Below are 22900 nucleotides of genomic sequence, written 5' to 3'. Positions count from 1 at the left end.
AACTATGATCCACTGTAGAAGATCTTATCAACTACGATGCATCTGAAGCCATGATCTATGAATCCCGCTATATCTTGATAGGTCAGGGTTTTCAGTAAGGGAATCCTTCAAAACATTAGCCATAACTAAATTATCAAAGGGAATTTTTGACAAACCAAGGAGTGTATCGGATGCAATATCATTAGGGTTGAGCTTGAAAGCATCAGGGAGTGCCATGCTTCACAAATCAAACATGGACCTGAGGAGTCGTGAGCTTGTTGTAGACGAACTGAGCAGAAGAAGGTGCGACCAGAGATTCAGCAGCCATATGTAACAGAGGGTACAGAGTGCAGCCCCGTATGCGGCCAAGAGCTTTCGTCGTGGGCAAAACGCAGCGCAGAAATCGGCCGAAACATTACCCTGCTCTCTCTCTCGTCGGCTAGATCTTTAAGGTCTCTTGGGTAAGTTTCCTACGACGTTAAAACTCTCTTCTTCTCTCTCTCTCTCTCTCTCTCTCTCTCTCTCTCTCTGTCTCACACACACACACACATGCTAGAGATTTACTAGCAGAGCTTCTAGCAGTTATGTTTAACCGTGCCATGTGTGAGGGCTTGCCTGATACTTGGAGCCTATCTACTATTGTACCTATCTTCAAGTCGGGACCACCCTATGGAGCCTGGGAACTATCGCACTATCATGATTGGACACACATTGGCACGGTTGTACGCATCTATTCTTGAGCAGCAGCTGAGTAGATGGGCAGAGAGGGAGGGGATACGTGCAGCTGGGCAGGCAGGTTTCAGGAGGGGTTTTTCTACTCTTGACCATATCTTGACACTCAGAGCCATCATTGAGGAGGGCAGAGCACGTGGGAGATGGATCTATTGTAGCTTTGTGGATTTCCGCAAAGCATTTGACACAGTGCCTAGAGCTAGATTGATGCGCAGATTACAGCAGATGGGAGTACCCACAAAGCTCATTTGGGGGGTCATGGCATTATACAGGTCAGTAGTGGGGCATGTACGCACCCCAGAGGGTCTATCCACACCGGTTTACTCCACTATTGGGGTGAAGCAGGGCTGCCTGCTCTCTCCTACTCTATTTGGTATGTATGTAGATGAGGTTTCTGACTACATTGAGAGAGATGGTGATAGAAGTGCACAGCTGGCAGGGACATGGATTCCACTATTGTTATATGCTAATGATATTGTGTTGGTCTCCGACTCTCCGGAGGGGATGCTTTGCTTAAGTTTGCCCAGGAAAGTGGTTTGTCCGTCAACCTTGGTAAAACCAAGGTCATGGTATTTAATACCACCCCACAGTGGATCAGGAGGCCAACACCCACCTTCACATACGGCCAGGAGATGTGGACTATACAGATGCTTACACTTACCTTGGAGTGGTTTTTAGTGGGCCAGTATTTTCATTGAGGAGGGCAGCAGAGACTAGATTGACCAGAGCCCATGCAATATTGGGTAGATTGGAAAGGATGTGTTCACAGGTTCAGTTTGAGGAGCTTCGGACGAAGCTCTGGCTCTTTGACACTATGGTGGCTTCTGCATTGCTTTATGGAGATGAGATTTGGGGACCTTCACTGGATCATCACGGGAGGACAGGTCGCAGTGATGGATGGGGGGCATGGAGAAGCCTCTGGTCTCTATGATCTTGCGGCTCATTAGAGCCAAGGCTTTAGTATCACGTGCTATTGTACGAGCAGAGCTAGCTGCCCCCCCACTAGTGGTTGAGGCGCTCACCAGATTCGCCGCATGTGGGAACTTCCCATAGACGGATATGCACGCCTTGCACTTGAGTCCTCTCGACAGTTAGCCATGCAGGGAGATACAACATGCTGGTATGGGAAGATGACATCATGGTTTCAGGCGCATGGGTTCAGCATAGACAGATTGCCTCCCTTCCAGTACTCACTGGATGCGCCCTCTCTGACTCTTACACAGTCCGAGATCACCAGGCTCATTCGCAAGGACTTGACTCAGCTAGACACCAAGAGGACATGGATACAGCCAGCACAGGAGCTGGGCACGAAGATGGCTTTCTACAGAGAGCATCTCCTCCAGCTTACGGAGGATGGTTTTGTGACGAGGCCGAGATACATGGACACCCACTTGTCTCATGGGATACGATGTCCTATTGGCCAAATACGCACATCTTCACACCAGCTGCGGATCGAGACTGGGAGATACATCAGAGTACCAGCAGAGGCCAAGACATGCCCCCTGTGTGACATTGAGCCTGAGACAGAGTTGCACTACACATGCCAATGCCCCGTCTACTACGAGGTACGAGGCCGCTTCCATTGCTTGTTCAGAGAGGGCTTTGGATCATTCTCTAGAGTCATGCGGTACGAGGATCAAAGATGCTTGGGTTTGTTTTTGCTCGAGCTGCGCAGACACAGAGAGAGCCTGATGAGAGGAGAGGCTAGCCAGTCTCAAAGACAGGTTAGAGATTTCTTTATAGCTGCCACTGGACACCCGAAGGAGTTACGCCCACGACTGCGGAGAACTACACAACATCGACAGAGGCTCCATCAGAGGATTCGAGTCACTTTGGCTCGACATGCACGACGCTCGGTCAGACTACTAGCCATGGAGGAGATTGATGAGATCCGCCAGCAACCGATGCTGGATCTCTTGTGATCTAGCTATCCCAGATAGCTGTTTAGTTGCTTAGTCCACACCTAGCAATTTAGGATTCCATAGTATTTTATTTTGTCATTTTGTCATTCTGTCATTTTGTCATCTTGTTACTCTGACTTTGTATCAGATCCACCACATTGTAACTTTCTGGTCTCATAGGTCACTTTGGCCTTTTGAAGACGTTAATATAACATTTCATTTCATTTCATCTCTCTCTCTCTCTCTCTCTCTCTCTCTCTCTCTCATGCTGGTATGCTCAGATGACATCATGGTTTCAGACACATGGTTTCACCATGGATAGGTACCCTTGAGGTCTCTAACACGGGTAGAGATTAATAGACTCATCCGTCAGGATTTGATCCAGCTGGACACGAGGAGGACATGGATAGAGCCGTTACAGGAGTTGGGCACAAAGATGGCTTTCTATAGAGAGCATCTTCTCCACCTCACGGAGGATGGGTTTGTAATTCGACCTAGCTATATGCACACGCATCTTTTGCATGGTTTGCGGTGTGCCATTGGCCAGATACGCACGTCCTCACATCAGCTCGAGATTGAGAGTGGCAAATTCAGAGGGACACCAGCAAATAACAAAATATGCCGCTTATGCCATCTAGAGCCAGAGACAGAAGTACATTACATATGTCATTGCACAGTGTACTATGAGATACGAGGTCGTTTTCACTGTCTATTCAGAGAAGGTTTTGGGCCTCTAGCTAGGGTCATGAGTTATGAGGATCAAAGATGTCTTGGGCTTTATCTACTTGAGTTACACAAGCATAGAGAAACCTTACTAAGGAGAGGTGAAGAGAGACATCCCCAGAGACAGATCACAGATTTCTTTACACTAGATACTGTACACCCAAAAGAACAGACAGAGGAGCAACCAGCGACGGTGGAGAGGTCTACCCGCACTACTGGCATTCTCATTGACCGAGCATTGGAGCTAGGGAGATCTAGACGACCCCGAGGGAGGAGAGGAGCTACACAATTTCGAAGGAGGCTATGGCAAAGGATTCAAGCCATACTCTTTCGTCGTCCAGAGTGCAGATGAAGATGGATCTCTACTCCCCTCCCAGATTGTCTTCAAATTGTACTGCTTAGTTTAGGATCCCGTAGTATTTATATTTTGTTATCCTAGTTTAATTTATTTTGTGAATCTGACTTTGTATCAGATACACCGCATTGTAACTTTCTGGTCTCATAGGTCACTTTGGCCTTTTGTAGATGTTAATATAACATTCATTTCATTTCATTTCTCTCTTTGTGCGTGGTCGAAGCCTATTGAAGCTGTGGACGCGAACTCTAAACCTGCGCAGCCTGCAGTGAGGTGAACCCTACACCTGCGCAGTCCTCGCAAGTCCCATCCTGCCCACAAGTGCGCGCTCACGCGCTTCTGTGTCTGTTGTGTGCAGGCCTTCTCACGATCTTGCGCGACCTGTCTGCCCCTACCCCTGCCCCTGCGCGACCTGTCTGCCTGTGCGCGACCTGTTTGCCTTGCACGACTGCGTCCTCTAAGCCCTCAGTGCAGTAGCGCGCAGAGAGAGAGAGCCTTCGATCCAAGAGAGGGAAGCAAAGTGATACGGCAGACCCTTTAGAAGACGCAGTTTCACAGTGCAAAGAAGAAATGGTCGAAACCATTAACAATATCAACCGCCAACTATTAGGGACAATAAGAATGCTCGAGGATCGCGTTTCGGCCCAAGAAAGCAAGATCGCGGCATTGGGAGATCGACTGACGGCCCAAGACGGAGAGATTGCATCACTCAAGAAGGAGCTCGCCGAGGCACGCTCATGAAACACGAGGGAAGAAGGAGAATTGCAACCTTTAGTAATAGAAGAGATCAACACGATCAAAGAACAACTACGAGCCATCAAAGAGGGGGAAGAGCAACACAAAGAAATGACGACCTCTTGGGTGGACGTCATCACAAACACTCAACAGAAGGTTGATGAGGCCGAGAAATGGATTGAGGTTGCCAAGAAGGGGAAAAGCAAGGAAACAACAACGTCCACACCCACCATAATTAACCTGACACTAGAAGAGGAGCAAAGAAGGCGTGTTCGCTCTCTACATGAGAGAATTTGCGGCCTTAAAGACAAAGATAATGTGGATGAAGAGGTAAAAGAACTCATGGCTTTGATGAGGGTTCCTCTATAGCTCTAGATTTCTGCATAGCTTTCCATATGCATGCAACAATCTTTCTATGCATCTGCAAGCAGGGAAGAAAAATGGGAGCAAGGGGGAAACCTCGAAAGAAAGGGCACTCATCCTTCGTTTTTCCTCCATGGAAGCGAAGGACTTTTTGAAGAAGAGACCAACTCTTAAGAAAACGGGCATCTTTCTCGGGGATGATCTTACCCTCTCACAAATCGCTCATATGCAGGAGGTAATGCCAGAGATTAGAGCGGCAAGGGAAAAAGGTAAGATCGCTTTTTACTGAGATGGAAGAGTGGTGATATTGGAGCCACACTCCACATGACTGTGTGAGACTTGTGGGACCACACTCAAAGTTGCTACCTGGAATTGTAATGGATCTATGCGACTTGATGTGGGTGCTTTTGAGGAGAGTTTTACTGGGCGAGACATCATCTTCTACTTTGAGACACATCAGGCCCCTGGGAAGTCTATGCCTCACATTGGTGGATATAGATGGGAGAGAGTTTGTAGATAGGAGACATGATCAGAGCACAGAGGGCGGGGCTCAGGAGGAGTGGCAGTGTTATTCAGGGAGGAATTGCAGCCATTGATACACATAGCTGGTAGGGATGCGCAATCAAGGTACATGTGGGTGAGATTGAGAGCAAAGACTGGTAGATATCTTTACATTGCCATTTGCTACTTTCCCCCGAGTACGTCAGTATATGCACCACCCAGAGGACAATCCCCCTTCTCTATTTTGGATGACGACGTATGGGAATTCTCTAGAGATGGCAACATTATCATCCTAGGGGACTTCAATGCTAGGACTGCCCATCATCAGACGGTATTTTATGATACGTCAGAGGAGATACTGAGAGAGCTGGATATTGCTGAGACGGGCCTATCCAGAATATCACAGGATGGGGAACATACTGAGTATGGACGGCACTTGATAGACATGGGGACTGCACATGGATTGCCATCTTGAATGGCCTACAAAGATTTCCCGATGTGGGAGTCTTCACATGCTTTCCACACAGACATGGAGCCAACACGGTAGATTATGTCATGGCACAGCCGAGCCTCATATCTAGTATACACGATCTCACAGTTGGGCCTAGACCTGTTGGGGTGACAGTGGATCATGCTATTGTGTCGCTGACCATCTCTTTCCAATTCAATGTAGCACACATTCCACGGGTAGCAGCCCCTACTCGCTACACCTTCACGCGGGAGGCAGATTCTGTATACATTGACGGGATTTACAGGCGCCTATCCATTGAGGAGCTGGGACGACCTCTGGAGGAGCTTATTACCATACTGACACAGACATTACATGATGCAGCAGCAGAGGCATACCCACACACACAGCCTGAGCAGAGATGTCGTTCTGGGAGCATGCCTCAGAATAGTTGGTATGATGAGGAATGCCGTCAGCTAGACTTCAGAGGGAAGTGATTTTGGGGGACATCACACATAGACAGTCACAGATTGACTTCCGACGCCGAGTGCGGCGGAAGAAGAGGGCATTTTTGGCTCGACTAGAGCAGGATCTATACCAGCTATTCTTGAGTCAGGATTCGCGTGAGGCATGGAGGCTCTTTCATGAGCAATCTCCCCCCCCTGCCATTACCTCTACAGAGACCTGGGGTCAGTACGCATAATCTTTGTCCACAGTTTCTAGACAACAGCCTCTTCCCTACCCCCCCCGATCAATGCCCACACACATGTGCCTTTTTCACCGCTGAGATGGTGAAGAAGGCCAATGATAGGATGAGGATTGGGAGAGCATATGATCATGATGGCTTAGCGGCTGAGCATTTCATGCATGCCAGAGATCTACTAGCAGAGCTTCTAGCAGTTATGTTTAATCGTGCCATGTGTGAGGGCTTGCCTGATACTTGGAGCCTGTCTATGATTGTACCTATCTTCAAGTCAGGAGACCCTATGGAGCTTGGAAATTATTGCACTATCATGATTGGACACACATTGGCACGGTTGTACGCATCCATTCTTGAGCAGCAGCCGAGTAGATGGGCAGAGAGGGAGGGAATGCGTGTTGTTGGGCAGGCATGGTTCAGGAGAGGTTTTTCTACTCTTGACCAAATTTTGACACTCAGGGCCATCATCAAGGAAGGCAGATCCCGTGGGAGACGGATCTATTGTAGCTTTGTGGACTTACGCAAAGCATTTGACACAGCACCCAGAGCTAGATTGATGTGAAAATTAGAGGAGATGGGAGTACCCACAGAGCTCATTTGGGGGATCATGGCACTGTACAGATCAGTAGTAGGACATGTACGCACATCAGAGGTTCTATCTACACCAGTTCAATCCACTATTGGGGTGAAGTAGGGATGCCCGCTCTCTCCTACTCTATTTGGTATGTATGTGGATGAGGTTTCTGACTACATTGAGAGAGATGGTGATAGAGGTGCACTGCTGGCAGGGACATGGATTCCGCTATTGTTATATGCTGATGATATTGTGTTGATCTCCGACTCTCTGGAGAGGATGCAACATCACTTGGATGCTTTGCATAGGTTTGCCCATGAGAGTGGCTTGTCTGTCAACCTTGGTAAAACCAAGGTCATGGTATTTAATACCACCCCATAGTGGATCAGGAGGTCAGCGCCCGCATTCACATATGGCCAGGAGATAGTGGAATATACAGATGCTTACACTTACCTTGGAGTGGTTTTTAGTAAACCAGCATTTTCTTTGAGGAGAGCTGCGGAGACTAGATTGACCAAAGCCCATTCAGCATTGGGGAAACTGGAGAGGATGTGTTCATAGGTTCAGTTTCAGGAGCCTTTGACGAAGCTCTGGCTCTTTGACACTTTGGTGGCTTCTGTATTGCTCTATGGAGCTGAAATATGGGGGCCTTCATTGGATCATCATGGAAGAACAGGTCGTATTGATGGATGGGGGGACATGGAGAAGCCTCTGGTCTCTATGATCTCGCGGCTCATTAGAGCCAAGGCTTCAATACCACGTGCCATTATCCGAGCAGAGCTAGCTGCCCCCCCACTAGTAGTTGAGGCGCTCACCAGGTCTGTTTCCTTCCTACACCGCTTGTGGGAACTTCCCAGAGACAGATACGCCCACCTTGCACTTGAGTCCTCTCGACAGTTAGCCACGCAGGGAGACACAGCATGTTGGTATGGGGAGAGCATGTCATGGTTCCAGGCACATGGATTCAGTATAGATAGATTGCCCTCCTTCCAGTACTCACTGGATGCACCCTCTCTAACTCTTACACAGTCCGAGACCACCAGGCCCATCCGCGAGGACCTGATTCAGCTAGAGACCAGGAGGACATGGGTATAACCAGCACAGGAGCTGGGCACGAAGATGGCTTTCTACGGAGAGCATCTTCTCCAGCTTACGGAGGACGGTTTTGTGATGAGGCCCAGATACATGGACACCCACCTGTCTCATGGGATACGGTGTGCCATTGGCCAGATACGCACATCCTCACATCAGCTACAGATCGAGACTGGGAGATACAACGGAGTGCAAGCAGAGGCCAGGACATGCACCCTGTGTGACATGGAGCTTGAGATAGAGTTACACTACACATGCCACTGCCCCGTCTACTACGAGATACGAGGCCGCTTCCGCTGCTTGTTCAGAGAGGGCTTTGGATCACTCTCCAGAGTCATGAGGTACGAGGATCAGAGATGCCTGGGTTTGTTCCTGCTCGAGTTGCACAGACACAGAGAGAGCCTGATGAGAGGAGAGGCTAGCCAGTCTCAGAGACACATCACAGACTTCTTTAGAGCAGATAGTGGACACCCGGAGGAGCTACTACCACATCAGATCTTGTCGCCTCACACCAGAGGCACATTGATCGATCGAGCGACTGAGCTGGGGAGATCCAGACGCCCACGATTGCGGAGGACTACACAGCATCGACGGAGGCTACATCAGAGGATTTGGATCACTTTGGCCCGACATGCACGACGCCCGGTCAGACTACTTCCATGGAGGAGATTGATGAGATCCGCCAGCGACCGATGCTGGATTTCTTGTGACTTGTGATTTAGATATCCTAGCTAGCTGCTTAGTTCACACCTACCAGTTTAAGATCCCATAGTACTTTTATTTTATCATTTTATCATTTTGTCATTTCATTTTGTTACTCTGACTTTGTATCAGATTCACCACACTGTAACGCTTTGGTCTCATAGGTCATTTTGGCCTTTTGAAGACGTTAATATAACATTTCAGTTCATTTCATCTCTCTCTCTCTCTCTGTGTGTGTGTGTCTATCTATCTATCTAACGAACAAAACACAATATCGACCACCATCGCTGAGGGTGGTTGCTCCTGGTTCAGTAGGTCGTGATTGGGGTTTTGCAGGTCCAGGACGCGAGCAAGTTTCAGCAGGTCGTGAGCAAGCAGCAAACAGGTCGTGCAGGCAGCGAGCAGGCCCAGCAGGTCTCTCTCTGAGCGCGTAGTTCATCGTGTCTCTCAGTACGCAGACCATCTCTCTCAGCGCGCAGGCAGGGCTGAACGCGCAGGGCGGGGAGCTGCTGAGAGCGGCGCACAGGGCTGCAAGGCAGGTGGTCTGTGCGAGCAGATTGGGGGCTCGTGCTGGCGCAGCTTGTGACAAGGCCTGCGCAGGCAGCAGGACGAGCAGGTTCACAGGTTTCTGTGTGCAGGTCTCATGTTGCATAGTGTTCATCAAATGTATGCAATGTATGCATAGTGTGGTAAAGGCTACTGTATGCATAGTGTGGTTCAGAGGATTTGTACAAATTGTGAAACAAGTGCACAAATAGAACAAGCGGACATGAGGAAGCAAAACGCAAAGGGCGACCCCCTCGAAGATGCCATCCAAAAATGCAAGAGACCATTAACAAAATCAACTGTTGCCTCCTAGGCACGATAAAGATACTTGAGGATCGGGTGACGGCCCAAGATGAGGAGATTGCACGACTCAAGAAGGAGCTTGAAGAGGTGCGCTCACAAGGAGAGGCTTCTCCACTCTCGACTAGATTCTGACACTCAGAGCTATGATTGAGGAGGGTAGACACCATGGCAAGAGGATCTACTGTAGCTTTGTGAATTTCCGCAAAGCCCACAGAGATGATTTGGGGGATCTTGGCTTTATACAGGATAGTGGTAGGGCGGGTACGCACTACTGAGGGTATGTCTGACATTGGGGTGAAGCAGGATGCCCCCTATCTCCGACTCTTTTTGGGATGTATGTGGATGAGTTTTTAGACTTTGTAGAACGAGAGGGAGACAGGTGCTCAACTAGCAGGACATGGATTCTGATGCTTTTATAAGCTGATGATATAGTGTTGATTTCTGACTCTCCGGAAAGGATGCAACGCCGTTTGGATGCTTTGCACACATTTGCTCATGATAGTGGATTGTCTGTCAACCTTGGGAAAATCAAGTTTATGGTGCTCAAGGGTCAGGAGGTCAACACCCACATTTACGTATGGCCAAGAAATGGAGTACACAGATGCATACACTTATCATTGGGGAGTCTTCAGTGGACCGATGTTTTCATTGAGGAGAGCATTAGAGACTAGACTGACGAGAGCCTATGCCGCTTTGGGACGATTGGAGAGGATGTGTTCACAGATTCAGATTCAGGAACCGCGAACAAAGCTCTGGCTTTTTGACACTCTAGTGGCTTCAGCTATGCTTTACGGAGTTTAGATATGGGGTCCCTCAATAGACCACCATGGCAGATCTGGCAGCACGGATGGATGGAGATGTATGGAATGATTTCTCCGATGATTTGGGCTAAGGCCTCAGTGCCACATGAGATTATCCGAGCCGAGCTAGTCACCCCACCCCTCGTGGTCGAGGACTGACTAGATCAATATCCTTTATACACAGTGTATGGGACCTCCCCAGAGACACATACGCTCGGCTAGCCTTGGAGTCATCCCGACAGCTAGCACTGCAGGGTGACACAACATGTTGGTATAGGCAGATGACATCATGGTTTACGTCAACATGGATAGATTGCCTCCGTTTCAGTACTCCTTGGATGCACCCTCTCTATCTCTCAAACGGACAGAGATCACGGGACTCAAACGTCAGGATTTGATTCAGCTAGATACCAAGAGCACATGGATACAGCCGGCGGAGGAGTCGGGTACGAAGATGGCTTTCTATAGAGATGATCTTCTCCAACTCACGGAGAACGGTTTTGTGATTAGGCCTGCATACATGGATACACACTTAGCTCATGCGATACAATGTGATGTTGGGTAGATGCGCACATCCTCACATCAGTTTCCGATTGAGACTGGCCGATCTCGAGGATATGTCATTTATGTCGCCTAGAGTCAGAGACAGAGCTGCACTACACACGTAACTGCGTGGTATACTATCATCTATGAGATACGAGGCCGCTTCCACTGTCTGTTCAGAGAGAGTTTTGGACCATTCTCTAGAGTCGTGAGATACGAAGATAAGAGATGCCTTGGATTGTTTCTACTGAGCTGCGCAGACATAGAGAGAGCTTGCTGAGGACATCACGGGAGAGCTAGTCTCAAAGGCAGATTACACCAGCCAGGGATAGCCAGAGGAGAGGAGCAACCACCGCTGTAACGCTCAACTCATACTCACACCCGCGGTACTCTCATTGACCGAGCATTGGAGCTAGGGAGATTGAGACGCCCACGACTGAGGAGAGGAGCTTCACACCATCGACGGAGACTAAAGCAAAGGATTCAAGCCATTATGTCTCGACATCTAGAGTGCATATGAGGACGGATTCACCACCCATTATATCACGATCTTATTTTGGGCATCCATGGGATTAGTGATCATACATACCCCACACAGTTCCAGCCAGTAGCACCTCTAGATTCATCTTAGTATCTCTTTGCTGTACCCAGACATGGTATCAGATTCACTAGTATGTAATGGATTGATCTCATAGGTCATTTTTGCCTCTTGAAGACATTAATATATTATTTCACTTCATTTCATTCCTCTCTCCCACGACTGAGGAGAGGAGCTTCACAACATCGACAGAGACTACAACAGAGGATTTGAGCCATACTATCTCGACATTCAGAGTACAGATGATGATGGATTCATCACCCATTATATCACCCTCTTGTATTGGGCACCCATTGTATCAGTGGTCATCTTTGTGCTACTTCACAAAGGCTTTCCCTCTACTGTGGCTTTCTACATTATCTTCTTCCATTTTCATGCCCTTAGTATCTTTCACCTGCTTGCACCATGCCACCTTTGCATGCATAAAGCTCTTGAGAACAAGATCTTTTACCTCTTTACGCTACTCTTTAGACTTCGCATTCGTTATTCCCTTGCACCTAGGTCCTCTTCAATAAAATCCTCATCCTCGTTGATAACCTCGTTTTCCATCGGCATGGACACATCGCTAATAGGAAAGCTTAATGAATCATAGTTGAAAATATATTGTAATCATGTAGGATCTACATCTTGGCAACTTGGAACCGCATTTAGTTGCATTGCATGTTGTACTATTTTCAAAATAGGTACATAATCTGCAGGCTTCAACAAGCCCATCTCCAACTTTTGCTTGTATCTTTTTTCTCTTCCCCTTGGCCAAATAGACTCCATCTATATAGCTATTTGCACAAAATTTTACCTTCTCTCGAGTTCTTGAATGTAGACAATCCAAGAATTTTGACATTTTGAAACACACCCCCCACAGTTCCATCTAGTAGCACTTCTAGATTCATTTTAGTATGCCCTCCTTTTTTTGTACCTAGACATGGTATTAGATTCACCAGTTTGTAATGGATTGGTCTCATAGGTCATTTTGGCCTTTTGAAGACGTTAATATATCATCTCGACCATGGAGAAGATTGATGAGATCCGCCAACGACCGATGCTAGATCTTCTGTGATTTAGCTATCCCAGCCAGTTGCTCATTTTTCTTGGGATCCCATAGTATTTTTTGTTTTATTATGTTGTTATTTTGTTACTCTGACTTTGTATCAGATCCACCACATTGTGACTTTCTGGTCTCATAGGTCACTTTGGCCGTCTCATAGGTTACTTTGGCCTTTTGAAGACGTTAATATAACATTTCATTTCATTTCATCTCTCTCTCTCTCTCTCTCTCTCTCTCTCTCTCTCTTCTGTGGCATTATACCATTGCTCAGCTTACCAGCCACCCATAGGAGTTGGTAGCACTCCTATCTCAGTTTCTAGTTTGTAGTTTTCTTTGTTTGTACCCAGACTTGGTACTAGACTCACCATTGTAATCAATTTGGTTCCATAGGTCATTTTGGCCTTTTGTGGACGTTAATATATCATTTCATCTCTCTCTCTCTCTCTCTCTCTCTCTCTCTCTCTCTCTCTCTCTCTCTCTCTCTCTGTCTCTCAGTGCAGCCGTTTTTTGACCTAGTAGACAGCAGTCCACTCTTTTGATCATAACTTCTTCATCCGAACTCCGATTTGGGTGATCTATAGCCTCAATCGAAGAGCACGAAGTCCTCTACGCATTGATGTAAAGACATAAACTTTCAGAGTTATGGAAGGCGTTTCTGTAGCAGCATTTCCGAAGTGAACAGGTTCAACAAAATTGATTTTCATCTCTTATTTTACATACAATGTCTTCCGGCACTCGCAAGGGTTCTTCTTCTTCAACAAGGTCCACAACCATTGTGGAAAATGATCCAAAATCTCCTAAGTGTGGAGATAGCAACACAACCACCCAACCAACGACATCGAAAACCATGATCATGGAGTACTTGGTATCATTGCAAGAGACGGTAAACAAACAAGGCGAAGACTTACGAGCACTTGCAATGGAGAATGGCACACTAAGGGTACTTGTGGTTGAGAATGAGAATCTCAAGAGGACACTTGAGATGCAAACAACACGTTTGATGCAACTTGAAGAGGAAGTCAAGGAATGTAAATGCTCTCTTGTGGACTTGAATGCTTTGAAGGAGCGGATGAGCAAAGTAGAGCATGACCATGTATTGAAAGAGGAGAAATTTGACACTATGAGCCGGGATGTATGCGACATGAAAAATGTATGCACAAACAAGTCTTGGGTTGATGTATGTGGTAGCAATGTGGTTTCTAATTCCTCACTCATGCAAGCTATGGTTCAAACAAAGAATGTTGAGAATGTAGATGTGGAGGAGTTGAAGGAACGGGAGCGACGTTCCAAGAACATTGTTATTCGTGGAATTCCCGAAGAGAAGTTAGAGACACCTCCTTCTCTTGCCATTGTTATTGAAGATTTCTTCAAAACCCACTTTGGCATGTCCGGAGTTATAGTCTATGGAGCACATAGAGTGGGGAAGCAAGGAGCTCCTCGCTCGGGAGAACGGCCAATTGTATGCACCATGCCGGATGAGACCAAGCGAAAGATTATCCTTGATAATAGTTGGATCTATTTGAGGAATACAAAATGTTTTGTATGTGAAGATCGCACTATTAAGCAACAAAATATGCGTCGCAAGGCATATGAGGAAAAGAATAATAAAAACAAGGAAATCTCTCATGAAGAAAATGTGCCCAAGGAGGAGGCAAGTCTCTCAAGCAAATAGGGATGCGTGACCTATGAGACCGAGTTACAATTGAAAATATGCTTTTGGAATTGTAATGGATACCCATGGAATGCGGGGGTTGGCATTGATGAACTAACAAGCAAAGCCGATGTTGTACTTCTTGTTGAAACTTGGGAGCATGATACACAAAGGATTAACGGCTTAGAGGATTACAATGTACATTCATTGATGTGGTCAAAGAATCTCAAGCAACGAAGAGGACAAGGAGGGTTAGCATGTATGGTTAAGAAAGGATTGGAAGATTTTGTATCAATTGTGAAAGATGACAAGTACAAACGTTATGTATGGCTGAAAATTATGACACCAAAAAGAGCACCCATTTTTGTAGCCGGTTGCTACATTCCTCATCATGATTCTCCCTTTTATGCTTGCATGGATAGAGATCAAGCATTTTCTGATTTGGAAGAGGACATTGCTTATTTCAAAGGTGAAGGTGATGTTATTGTATTTGGGGATATGAATGCTCGCACAAAAACATTGCAACATGATACTCAACAATTTGATATGCCATACATTTCAAGGGAGTTGGAGGAAGTTCACTTGTATGATCGTACTTCAATGGATGAGAAAGAGCCTGATCACTATGGAAAGTTACTTTTACACATGTGTAATAGCACGGGTATGCTCATTGCCAATGGTGTATCTTTGTGGAGTGGAACCAATGGATTTACATGTAGAAGACATAATGGGGATAGTGTGATTGACTATATGCTACTCTCTGAAGCCATCATGTATCACATAAAGAGTTTTATGTTTGGTCAATGGACCCCGGAATCCGACCATCGCACCTTATGTATTGACCTTTCATGTGGAGAAGCAACTAAGCATGATAATCTCAGCCAAAGGAAAGAGAAGTTATCACTATGTATGGATTTCAAACGAGCACCAATGTACATTGAAATGGTTGAGCAAAAATTATGGATGACAAAGCTTCAATGTGATGCACCATTGGAAACTAAATGGGAAGCTTTCAAGAAAGCTATTTGTTCTTGTGCGGAAGAATGCTTTGCCATAAAGCATCTCCATGGTATCAACAAAGATAGATCACGCAAAAGGTGGTTTGATAAAGAATGTCAAGATGTTCGAAAGTCCTTGATAAAGCTTGATGCAACTATGGACAAAAACAACTATCAAAGTCATTTGCATACATACAAGGCATTGATTCAAAAGAAGAGAAGAAGATCGGAAGTAAAGCAACAAGAATTTCAAGTCCAAGAAAAGGCACATGCATGTGGAAGATTTTGGAGAAACTTGAGAGGCAAGCGGGTTGAGAATTTTGGTAACTTGAGTCTAGTGGATATGTACACACATTGTAGGCAATTATATGAGCAAGAAAATATTGAAAAAATGCCATTTTATGGTTCACTCTCATGTATGCCGTTTTTTTTTACTATTGAGGATGTATGCGGTGGGCTTGAAAAGTTGGCCACTCGCAAAGCGGGGATCTTCAAGGTATCAAGCCGGAGATGATCAAATGGACGGGAGATTTTACCCATGAGTGGATGTGTGATATGTTCAACCTTGCACTTCAACATGGTATGCCTTATGATTGGAGTACTAATTGGGTTAAGCCTTTGCATAAAGGAGGGGATGTAAAGAATGTAAGCAACTACCGGACTATAATGATTGGGTCTCTTATGACAAAGTTATTTGGGTGCATAATGGAGATGAAATTGAGTGATTGGGCTGAAGAGAATGACAAGCGTGCAAAGGGACAAGCGGGTTTTCGTCGATGCCATAGCACCATTGATCATCTTGTCACTCTTCGTGTTCTCATGAAGGAAAGTCGGTTGAAAGGCAAGCGATTGTATTGTTGTTTTGTGGACTTTAAGAAAGCCTTTGATATGATTCCACGTAACAATTTGTGGAGAAGGATGGAAGAACTCCAAGTGCCAAGTGAGTTTATGCTTGCGGTTTCTCGAATCTATGAGAAGGTGATTTGTCAATTGCGCATGGGAAGAGAAATTTCAGAAATTTTTGTAAGCACTATTGGGGTTAAACAAGGATGTCCATTGTCACCAACTCTCTTTGGTCTATGCATCGATCAATTGGAACAAATGGTACTTGACTTTATGCAAGAAGAAGGCATTGAAGAGGTCACTATTTGCAATGCGGTAATCATGCTTTTGTTGTATGCGGATGATGTAGTGCTTCTAGCACACACTTTAGAAGATGCGCAAAAGCTTATGGTTGTCCTTGAGAACTTTTGCTTGCATAGTGGGCTGATTGTAAATGAATCCAAGACAAAGGTTATGCTTGTGAAAACCAACCATAAGGAGAAGCCATGCATTGTGTACAACAACGAGACACTTGAAGTTGTTGAGAGCTTTAAGTACCTTGGCCTTGAGGTTCCATCCAATCACAAGTGGCATGAATGTGCTATGCGTCGTTTGGAAGCGGGAAAGAGAGCATATTATGCATTTGAGAACATGTGTAATGCGGGAAACATCAAGTGTTGGGTTCTCAAGAAGTATCTTTTTGATGCATTGGTGACACCGGTTCTTCTTTATGGAGTTGAAGTGTGGGGTGGGAGCATCTCAAAGTCTACTTGGAAAGAGTTTGAGAATGTCCAAAAGCGTTTTCTTACAAACTTTCTCCAAGTTAAGACACAAACACCATATATGCTCCTACTTCTTGAGTCGGGATCTCTTCCAATTGAGGTTATGGGCATGGAAAGGGTTGTGGAGTACATGATAAAGATGCGTCAAAACCTCTCACATCGACTTCCTACAATTGTATGGGAAGCAAGCAAAAAAGTTCAAAAGACGCATAAAAGCAAGATCTTGAGCACGGGATGGATGCAAGACATAAAGAAGTGGTTTGGGAGATGGGATGCATTACACTTGCTACATGATGCTTCAATTGACTCTCAAGTGAATGAAGCTTTTCTACAACGCCAATGTATTACGGCTTGGGAGAAATCCGGTGGGTCACGCTTCATACATTACACCACCTATATTGCCCCCAACTACAAAACCATGTTCTTCGCTGAAAGAGGAAACCGTACTCACACTTACATGCTTGAGCCTATTCCCTTGTCCGCGATACGCACTATCGCAGCAATTCGGCTTAGCTCCCATTTCCTTCGATGCGAGATAGGGCGTTGGGGCAATGGAGAAGAGTCAAATCGATTGTGCACATTATGCTCACTGCAAGTTCGAGAGTCTGAGTACCACACACTACTAGAGTGCTCAGCTTTTGATCACATCCGAACTTGCTTCTCTCACATTTTCAGCCATAACTTAGACCTACACACTTTCCTCTCCCAGCCAAAGTGTGGGCTCTCCATTGCGACTCTCATCACTACAATTTTGGAGCATCGAGAGGTACTTATCAGCCGTACACATACTACATCACATGTAACTTTGGTCCCATAGGTCATATTTGACCTCCGAGGACGATAATAAAATCTATCTATCTATCTCTAGCTTACGGAGGATGGTTTTGTGACGAGGCCCAGATTCATGGACACTCACCTGTCTCATGGGATACGATGTGCTATTGGCCAGATACGCACATCTTCACACCAGCTGCGGATCGAGACTGGGAGATACAACGGAGTACCAGTAGAGGCCAGGACGTGCCCCCTGTGTGACATCAAGCCTGAGATAGAGTTGCACTACACATGCCACTGCCCCGTCTACTACAAGATACGAGGCCGCTTCCATTGCTTGTTCAGAGAGGGCTTTGGACCATTCTCTAGAGTCATGCGGTATGAGGATCAGAGATGCTTGGGTTTGTTTTTGCTTGAGTTGCGCAGACACAGAGAGAGCCTGATGAGAGGAGAGACTAGCCAGTCTCAGAGACAGATCACAGTCTTCTTTAGAGCTGCCACTGGACACCCGGAGGAGTTACTACCACAACAGAGCTCGTCGCTTTACACCAGAGGTATACTGATCGACCGAGCGACTGAGCTGGGGAGATCCAAACGCCCACGACTGCGGAGGGCATCGACAGAGGCTGCATCAGAGGATCCGGGCCACTTTGGCTCGACATGCACGACGCCTGGTCATACTACTGACTATGGAGGAGATTGATGAGATCCGACAGCGACTGATGCTGGATCTCGTGTGATCTAGCTATCCCAGCTAGTTGTTTTAACTGCTTAGTCCACGCCCAATAGTCTAGGATTCCATAGTATTTTATTTTGTCATTTTTTCATCTTGTTACTCTGACTTTGTATCAGATCCACCACATTGTAACTTTCTGGTCTCATAGGTCACTTTGGCCTTTTGAAGACGTTAATATAACATTTTATTTCATTTCATTATATTTCTCTCTCTCTCTCTCTCTCTCTCTCTCTCTCTCTCTCTCTCGTGTGTGTGAATCAAAAGGAAAAAATGGGTAGTTGCTTTGTCCTTCATGTGTCGTAAATTGGTTATCGCATGTCCCTCTTGACTAAGAGGTGTTGAGTTCAAGAAGAATAAAAAGAGGAATATTGAATAACCTTTCCATCACCCTACTGCGGTAGATTGGTTATCCCATTTCCCTCGATCTTGATGTTTGTCCCTCTAGGCTCTAAGCGTAGGTGGCAGGTGCAGCTTAAGCTCTGGGCCTGCTTGACGTAGGGACACGCATTGCAAGAGAAAGCAGGGGGCGTGCTTGGGCTGCAGTTGCTCTCCCTTTGCCACTTGCTCACACACACATCCTCATATTGTGCACATGTTACTCAACTTACAAACACATTTGATACTTTTCCCTTGCTTTTGCTTGCAGGAATAGACAGAGATGGAGGCCTCGCCTCCACCTTCTCAAAGGGATTTCCGTGAAGCCCCCTTGCCCAACCACACCCTCATATTGTACACATGTCACTCACATACAAACACATTTGACACTTTTTTATATTTTCCTTTGCTTTTGCTTGCAGCAATAGACACAGATGGAGGACTCGCCTCCGCCTTCTCAAAGGGATTTCTGTGAAGCCCCCTCACCTGACCCCATGGAATCCACCATTCAGCTTCCTCTCTTGTCATAGGAGAAGGCGAGCTTAGCAGCAATTGAGGTTGACCGCCTTTAGGCAACCTCAGTCATGTGCAAGATTATGGGCACACGACCCAACAGAGGGGAAGTTTGCAACTTGGTGCAGGCTCATCCTCGGACCTCTTGTGGAGATGGGCATGATTGTTGATGTGTAAATCTTGGGCCGTGGTTATTATCAGATTGAGTTTGGTACTGGCCAATGCAAGAGGTAGGAAATACTCAATATATGCCATCAAGATGGACTGTACAATCCTGAGATGTACATGTTGTGACCAAGTAGATAAGCAACGTAGTTTTGAGTTGTTGTATAACCCAGGCTAATTGCTGAGAGCAAGAGGATGACCATGTCAGCAGATATTACAATTGTGTGCGGCAAAACCATCTCACTTGGCCATAAGATTTGATTGCTTATCTTTGGGATTGAAAGGTAATTGTTTGAATTTTATAAAATTAACATTCAATCCTGCAGCTACTAAGCGCGATTTTGAAGCAAGTCATTGTGCAAGAGAGCCATGTATTGTGACGGTCGGGTCATCATTGATGGCAAGGGCGTTTGAATAGGGACTCCCGGCCCATGAGACATCATACATAGGAGTCACACATTGTGGTGTGGATCAGTAATGGTTCATTAGCGACACATTGTGTTTTTTTTTTTTTTTTGGGGGGGGGGGGGGGGGTGTTTAAGAGAGGTGATGGAAGGTAGAGACAGTACGACTCTCACAAAGACACATAAAAGCTCGTAGAGGGGACTGCCAGGCGAGAGTATACGTTTACCAATGAAAGTCATTACATAGGAAGTGTATGCGAACACAACACTTCCAGAGGCTGAGATGGTCTTTTATAGACAAGTGCTACAAGGAGAGAGTACACAATATGGTAGGGGACTAGAGGCCCGATTTAGATAGCTACATGAAAAGCACTTTTATACATTGCTATATGCTACTCCCCACATCAGGGTTGAAGTTTTCTTGGTAGGAGAGACCAAGAGGAGTGAGGCACCATAGACGAGGAGGAGATAGACTTTCACCGTACTCGTGTAGCTAAGGGGATTATGTATTACTCTAGCCTAGGGAAGTCTTCCTCATTGGAGACTTCAATGAGCAAACACAGAGCAAGCATTGCGAGAGACTTGACTTCGAAGCGTCTGAGATGCTACACCCTTTGTATAAGTAAAGAGGAACTGAGAGGATACCGCAACTCACACGACATATAATTTGATGGCATAGTGGTCCAATTCTCGAGGACTGGCATATATTCGACCATTGATTGGAGAGGGAGGCAGCATTGTAGACTACATACTGGGTCCAGAGAGGCAGCACATCTCATAACTTCCTTCACCATCCCTCCATTACCCATTCGTGCTGACCGCACGAAAAGCACTCTCATTTGATAGCAGGCACCCACTTACATACCACCTACGCGCACACCTCAAACCACCATACACTTCAGATAGAGACTGCTCTGTCCTGCAGACGACACCAAGGGCGTAAGTACCGGACCACAAGGCTACATCAGAAGAAGATTAGAGAGATCCAAGCGCGGGCATCAGCAGGTCAGACAGATGAGGGTGGAGCAGGCTTTCTCAGACCCTGCTGCCATTCTTCATGGACTGGTCACCCCTAATTTACCCATGCACAACCACTATTGTGGTACATGGAGCTATATATATTGGCATGCATATCATGGTTGTACTCCAGCAGATAGCTTTGTCCCCACTACATGTACACATGTAGTTCCCAGCTTTCCTCAGCTAGTTTGTAGTAATAATTTTTACTTTGTTCCTTTTTTCTTTTTCTTGGATTGACAGTGGACAAGTACATGTATTTCGATTTGTCTCACAGGACGATTTCGGCCTTTAGAAGACATTAACAAATGTTTCTTTCTTTCTCTCTACTGTTTTGCTGCTGTAGCATTTGCAACTCTTCTCTCCGGGGAGGGGGCTACTGGTTTCTTACTGTCTTGGGGCTTGCAAAATTGCAAATTGATTGCTATAGAAACAAAGTAAGGTCCATTTCTTGGTAGGAGGACATGTGTGGCTGGCATCATTTGGTTTCTTTTGTTTAGTACTGTGGCTCCATAGGTTTCGAGTCTGATAAGGGACTGATGTGACTGCTGACAATGCTTTGCAGGTATTTAAACATCCTACTGGATTTATGTGCCCTGGAGTTCCTACTGTACCTCTTCTTGGACTTTATGTAAACATGTTTCTGTTTGCCCAGGTTTGTTTTGATATGCTCTTGGCCTCTTGCTGTCATTTTGCTACTTGGGTTGTACGTCGGATTTATTCTTACGTTGTCTGATCTGCCTCTGACAGCTTCACTGGGAAGGATGGGTGCGGTTTGTCATATTGGGATCCCTAAGTGTAGGATTTTATGCATTGTATGGGCAGTACAATGCCAAGCATGAGCCTCTCAGAGCTGATGGATATACTTACTTGCCTGTTGATACGCAAGAGAGAAATCCAGATGAAGCTCAGTTGTGAGATGCTCACAAGTCATCCTATGTGGCAACATTGTCACTTATTGTACAAAATTGTTATTGGCTTAGGATTCAGAGAAGGCATAGATTACCCAACTTTTGAGAAGTACATTCTACATTCCTGGGTGGAGCTTGGAACAGTAAAGAGTTCTTGATTATTGCTTGCACATCAGTGATGCTTGGATGCATCGAAATCTTGAGTCCATTTGCAAAGCTCTGTCATGTGCTTTTTTTCTTGAGTTGGTAGCATAGATGCCTTCTGCGGTCCAATGATTTGACGTAGTAAAGCTTTCGTGGTCATGCAATCAGCAAATTTTCATTTTTATTGGCAAATTTCATTAGAACCAAAACTATCCGTGTCAAAAATGATCATAGCTGGAGCACCTCCCAGGTCACATGGTTTAGAAGATTTGAGCTGAATGGCATGCCGCCCAATGTTGCTTGCTTTGGCCTTGAGATTGCTATCTTCCCCCTTTATAGCTCAAATACTTGGTATCACAGCAGGAATGTGCGGTTAAATTGATGTTAATTTCAATAGGATTGTACACGTGTCATGGAAAATATTGTCTTTTGACACCATCCTCCTATGCTACCTTGATTCAAATGTCTTAAAACCAACCACTTAATTTTTTAAATGTCATTGTAGGTTTTCTGTATTGATGAGGTAGGAACAAACAAACATTTGCTCCATGTGTCATGCTCTGCATGACTTGTTCTATATATGCATAAAACATTGCCGTAATGGGAGTTTTTTTTGCAGTTTAAGAAGTGTAGGTACAATACGGTCGTGTATGAATTGGGTGCACGCGCCGCCCTCACACGTGCATGTGTGCACATTTTGAGAGCATCTGTTACAGACAGGGAGTGGGGCTGCAGGCCATATTAAGCTTATGGAGTGTTTTTTCCCTATACCGATGATATCTCACCAGGGTGCCACAACTTATTAGGGAGTCACCCTTTCTACAGCAGAGGAGACCAGAGTGCGTCGATGGCAAAGATCACCCGTTTATAGCAGATCACCTTGACACACTAAGGACATTCCAAGACATCACATCCAGATAGAGATGGGTGGGTGAGTGGGTGGGATCACAAGAACAATGGCTCAAGAC

The 22900-nt window shown here is 45.8% G+C and overlaps 1 protein-coding gene across 4 annotated transcripts; it reads left to right on the top strand.

Annotated features, from left to right (window-relative positions):
- The first annotated feature begins 9039 nt into the window (after positions 1–9039).
- LOC147456027 (cationic amino acid transporter 9, chloroplastic-like) lies at positions 9040–22026 on the top strand. Of its 4 annotated transcripts, none has more exons than XM_086514605.1 (3): positions 9040–9421; positions 21443–21532; positions 21628–22026. In XM_086514605.1, the coding sequence occupies exons 2-3, from the start codon at positions 21467–21469 to the stop codon at positions 21793–21795; spliced, it is 234 nt and encodes a 77-aa protein (XP_086370731.1). In that variant the 5' UTR covers positions 9040–9421; positions 21443–21466; the 3' UTR covers positions 21796–22026. The 4 variants fall into 4 exon arrangements, with proteins under 4 accessions (XP_086370731.1, XP_086370730.1, XP_086370729.1 ...); XM_086514604.1 differs by having other exon boundaries at positions 9040–9429; XM_086514603.1 differs by having other exon boundaries at positions 9040–9443.
- Positions 22027–22900: the final 874 nt, after the last annotated feature.

This window comes from Adiantum capillus-veneris, chromosome 6 (assembly GCF_014529385.1).
Source record: "Adiantum capillus-veneris isolate H3 chromosome 6, ASM1452938v2, whole genome shotgun sequence".
NCBI lineage: Eukaryota > Viridiplantae > Streptophyta > Polypodiopsida > Polypodiales > Pteridaceae > Adiantum > Adiantum capillus-veneris.
This window is presented reverse-complemented; position numbering and strand designations above follow the sequence as displayed.